Below are 3,986 nucleotides of genomic sequence, written 5' to 3'. Positions count from 1 at the left end.
AGGAGAGCTTGAGGAGGGAAGTTTAGCTCACGTTATTTAAAGATCAATGTCAAATTTTATAATATGCAGTCCTTTTCACTGGGAAAAAAAAAAGCTTAGAAACTCTCTGGATGGCATTTACTTTTTTAGTGCAAGAACTGTTTTGTTTCTGGTTTTGGCGTGCCTGCGTGTGCCTGCACACTTGGGGAGGGCAAATTAAATGCTAAGAATATTTGACATTCTTAATTGAAGGCATTACAAGTCAATGAAGCTCTGGATGCTTTGTTTCATATTTAATACAGAAATCAGATTTTTTAAGTGTTAGTCATTTCCCTGCAGCTTTCTAGTTCATCTCAGTATGTGACATGACTACATTCTCGCCCCCATCTCAGTATATTCCTTTTGTTGAAAATAATGCATTTGATTAAAACCTGCTTCTGCAGCAAGAAGATGCTAGTCTAGTTATTACCACCACTCCTATCTTATTTTGTCTAATTTTAATGAGTTCTGTTCTAAATATGGTATATGCTCACGCCAGCATGATCATGGGTACCCTCTGCTTTTGCATGGGAGGAAGCTTCAGAGGAGATGGTCGGCCTTGCTCGTTGTACAGACTGTGTCAGAATAGCCTTACCTTTTTACAAAACAGGACTCACTATTAAGTCCTAGAACTTGGCTTTCTAAATTGCTCTTGAAAGCCTTTGACACTTAAATGTGCATGTCAGGTGGATAAGCCAGTTACCTCTGCTGAGGATATGAGGAATTGCCTTATGGGGGATGCTCATGTTGCCAATTTCTAGGTTTAAATGTAGCACACACATACACATACATACATATGTATGTACGCACATACAGACAGACAAACAATTTGACCTGGGAGGTGGTTATGGACTTACCATAAAATATACCAGAAGGAAAAAGTACCATTTGTACTAGAGTCCTTGTCTTCCTGGTGAAGAAAAGGATTTTTTTTTTTTTTTTTTTTGGTAGGAATCTGAGAGTAGCTCCCTTAAGTAGGAAAAGTTGCTCACCAGGTTTTTATTGTTTGGCTTCTTCACACAGAACCCCTCGGCTCCACCCTGCGCCTTTAGAAACAGCAAGTTCCCACGATACAGAGAAACCTACCATAGCAGTCTCTTAAATAAGTAAACAGCATATATATGTTTTGTTTTAAAAACTTCAAAGCCAAAGTTATACATATATAACAGCGTCCTTTTGACGTGAAATACCCACGGGAGATTCAGGGCAGGCGCTCAGCGTATAGTTCGGTTCCGGAGGCATCTCTGCAGCAAAATCCTCGGGAAAAAGCAAAGCAAGGAGAACGTGGCGCTGGGTCGAGCCTCGCCGTGGGCCGCTGTGATAGTGGCCGGAGGCGCCAGTGGAGCCGGGCGGACCGTGGGGCGGACACGGCAACCCGAACTCTCGGGTCGCTCATCATCGGAGTTCCTGGTGGGTCTCTCTTCCCTCCCTCCTTCATTTTGTTCGTGCCGTTTTATACACGGATTCTATTTCTCAGCCTGCTGGGTGGGCAGCTTAGATGTCGCACTCGCTGTCGCTGGACGTGATGGAGATGGCTGAAGTGGCTGCCTTGCTGGAAAGGCTGGCGGCCGGGCTGGCGGTGGCTCGCAGCACCTCGGTGGTGCCTTCTTCCTCGGCCCTTAGCGCCCGCCCGGGGCCCTGAGACAGGACTTGCTGCTGAAGCCTGCAGGGAAGGAAAGGGACACACACGTAACATAGTTTCCGCTGTCCCCTCGTCCGCACCCCTCAAACCTGGTGGCTGGCGGCTCTCCCTCAGACCCGGGCTGTTAAATCGAGTAAGACTAGGGGCCCCGCGCCGGGCGGGGTCCGCAGCCGCCCCTGGCAGAGCCCTGCAGTTGCCCCACCCATCTTCAGAGTCCCTTCTGGGCTCCCGATCTCCCCAGTCTTCGGGACGCTGGACTCGCAGGGTCATTCCCGGCTGTTGGCCAGCTTTGAGAGATTTACACTCCTGGCAGGATAAATGAGGTGTGGGTGACAAGGACAAAGTAGGCTCTGGGCCAGGAGGCCCCCTTCCCGGAGCGTGTGCCTCCGCAGCCTGGTTGGCCCGGAGCTAACGGCAAAGAGCGCTGCCTGGGGGTGCAGGGAGCACCAGGGCCTGGGGCGAGAGGCTAGGTGCTTCGCCCCAGTGGCTGATTGACATCCGCACGCTGGGGATTGAAAAGCCGTAGCGGACCAATGTTCTGTTTTGAGACGGGGTCGCCCACGCGTGGGAAGGTAACTGGACTTCCCATCGCTTAGAAACAGAAGTTCGTTGAGAACTGTTTTCGTGGCATCAGAGAAGGGTGCACATGGGCTTTAAACATGACAATAAACTGCCACACTGCTAATAAGCCAGGCTTCACTTAATGACAAGAGCCTGGGCCCAGGCTGACAAGAATTAGCTTTGGGCTTTGAAGTCCCTCATTGTTTCTGGGATTTTAATTGTATTTCTTCCCCCTTTCCAATGCAGCCTTGATTTGGTGACTGGAACCAGCTTCTGGGCCGACCCCCAGGCTCCCAGAACGAGAGGGTGGGAGGCAGGGGCGGGGAAGGGAACCCCTGCCCAGAACTCCAGAACGCAGGGCCCGATAACTGAAAACAGACCTCGCTCCCTCCTCTGCGGAATCCACGTCTCCAAGGCCCTAGGAAAGGGCGCCCACGGCGCTGTCGCCCGCCCCCTCCCGGGTGGGCACCCGGCGAGGAGACTCTAGGTACTGACCTGTTCTTTGCGGCAGCTGCCCGGTCCCTCTGTCGGCGGTTTTTGAACCAGTTGCCCACCTGGGTGGGGGTCAGTCCGGTGGCCTGGGCAAGCTCACGTTTTTTGCTGGGGTTGGGGTACGGGTCCTGCAGGTACCACTCCCGCAGCAGGTGCCGCGTGCGCTCCTTGAAGCAGTGCGTCTTCTGTTCGCCGTCCCAAATGGTGCGCGGCAGGGGGAACTTCTTCCTCACGCGGTACTTGTCCACCGGCCCCAGGGGCCGTCCACGCAGCTTCTCGGCTTCCTGGTAATGCGCTTCGAGCCACAGCGCCTGCAGCTTGGCGTGGGACTCCTTGGTGAACTTGTGGTTTTCCAGGATATGGTAGAGCTCCCGGTAGTTGCCGCCGTGAAAGGCCACGATGGCTCGCGCTCGAAGTACCGATTCATTTTTGTTGAGGGCCTCGCAGGCCGCAGGGGCCACGGGCAATGACCAGAGGAAGCGACCCAGGCGCTCCACGTCGCCGCTCTCCTCCAGAGTCTCGCATACCCCCGCTACTTGCTGGGGGCTGAAATTCAAGATGGGCAGCTGGAACATCGAGGCAGCGCTGGCGGCAGAGGGGGCGCTGAGCGGGGAACAGGACACGCAGCAGACGCCCACGGGCCCAGCCGGATGCGCCAGGCTCTCCTCCGTGCACCAGCTCAGGGCCGCCGGAGGGACTGCTGGGGGGCCGGTGGCAGTGCAACTGTGGGGAGCTAGCGAGCGAGAGGGATTGGAGGCGATGCGGGCTCCGGCTCCGTGGCTCGGGTTCGGCTCCGCTGGCTTAGGGCACGCAGGCGGGCGAGCCGGCATCTCTACTGGGGTGGGAGGATTGGCCGCGCGGGCGCCATGGAGACCCCCTGTCAGTCACCGGCCGGCTCTGCCAATCAAGACTGCAACCCGGGCGTCTAGGCCATTTCAGCACCTCCCCGCTCTCGACAGCGCCCGCCGTTTCCCGTGGACTTTTCCGCAGTATTTCACTGAACCTGGGGGAGGAAAAGACTTGTGAGTGTCTGGGCGAAAAAGAGAGGCGAGAGCAGCATCGTTTCAACTCGCCCCCCCAAGCCTTGTTCCTCCGTTCTCCCTCCCTTCTCCCGCCCCCAAAGAGACAGTGATGCTACAGGAATCCACTTTAGAGAGATGCTCTTCCTGGGTCAAGAGGTCTCCAGAGGACAAAGAGGACTGGCCAGGTCGAAATCCTACAAGAATTGGTCAAGTGTAGTTGTAACCAAACGGCTAACAGTGTGGGGAGCGCA

General features: G+C 54.8%; 1 protein-coding gene across 1 annotated transcript; it reads right to left on the bottom strand.

Annotated features, from left to right (window-relative positions):
* Positions 1–988: 988 nt before the first annotated feature.
* SIX6 (SIX homeobox 6) lies at positions 989–3,701 on the bottom strand. Its single transcript, XM_024568350.3, has 2 exons — positions 2,717–3,701; positions 989–1,681 (listed from the first exon to the last, which is right to left on the bottom strand). The coding sequence occupies exons 1-2, from the start codon at positions 3,541–3,543 to the stop codon at positions 1,513–1,515; spliced, it is 996 nt and encodes a 331-aa protein (XP_024424118.2). The 5' UTR covers positions 3,544–3,701; the 3' UTR covers positions 989–1,512.
* Between the last annotated feature and the right edge of the window lie 285 nt (positions 3,702–3,986).

The sequence above is a fragment of the Desmodus rotundus genome, chromosome 7 (genome assembly GCF_022682495.2).
Source record: "Desmodus rotundus isolate HL8 chromosome 7, HLdesRot8A.1, whole genome shotgun sequence".
NCBI classification, from domain to species: Eukaryota; Metazoa; Chordata; class Mammalia; order Chiroptera; family Phyllostomidae; genus Desmodus; species Desmodus rotundus.
The sequence above is the reverse complement of the archived record's forward strand: the minus strand, read 5'-3'. Positions and strand labels throughout refer to the sequence as shown.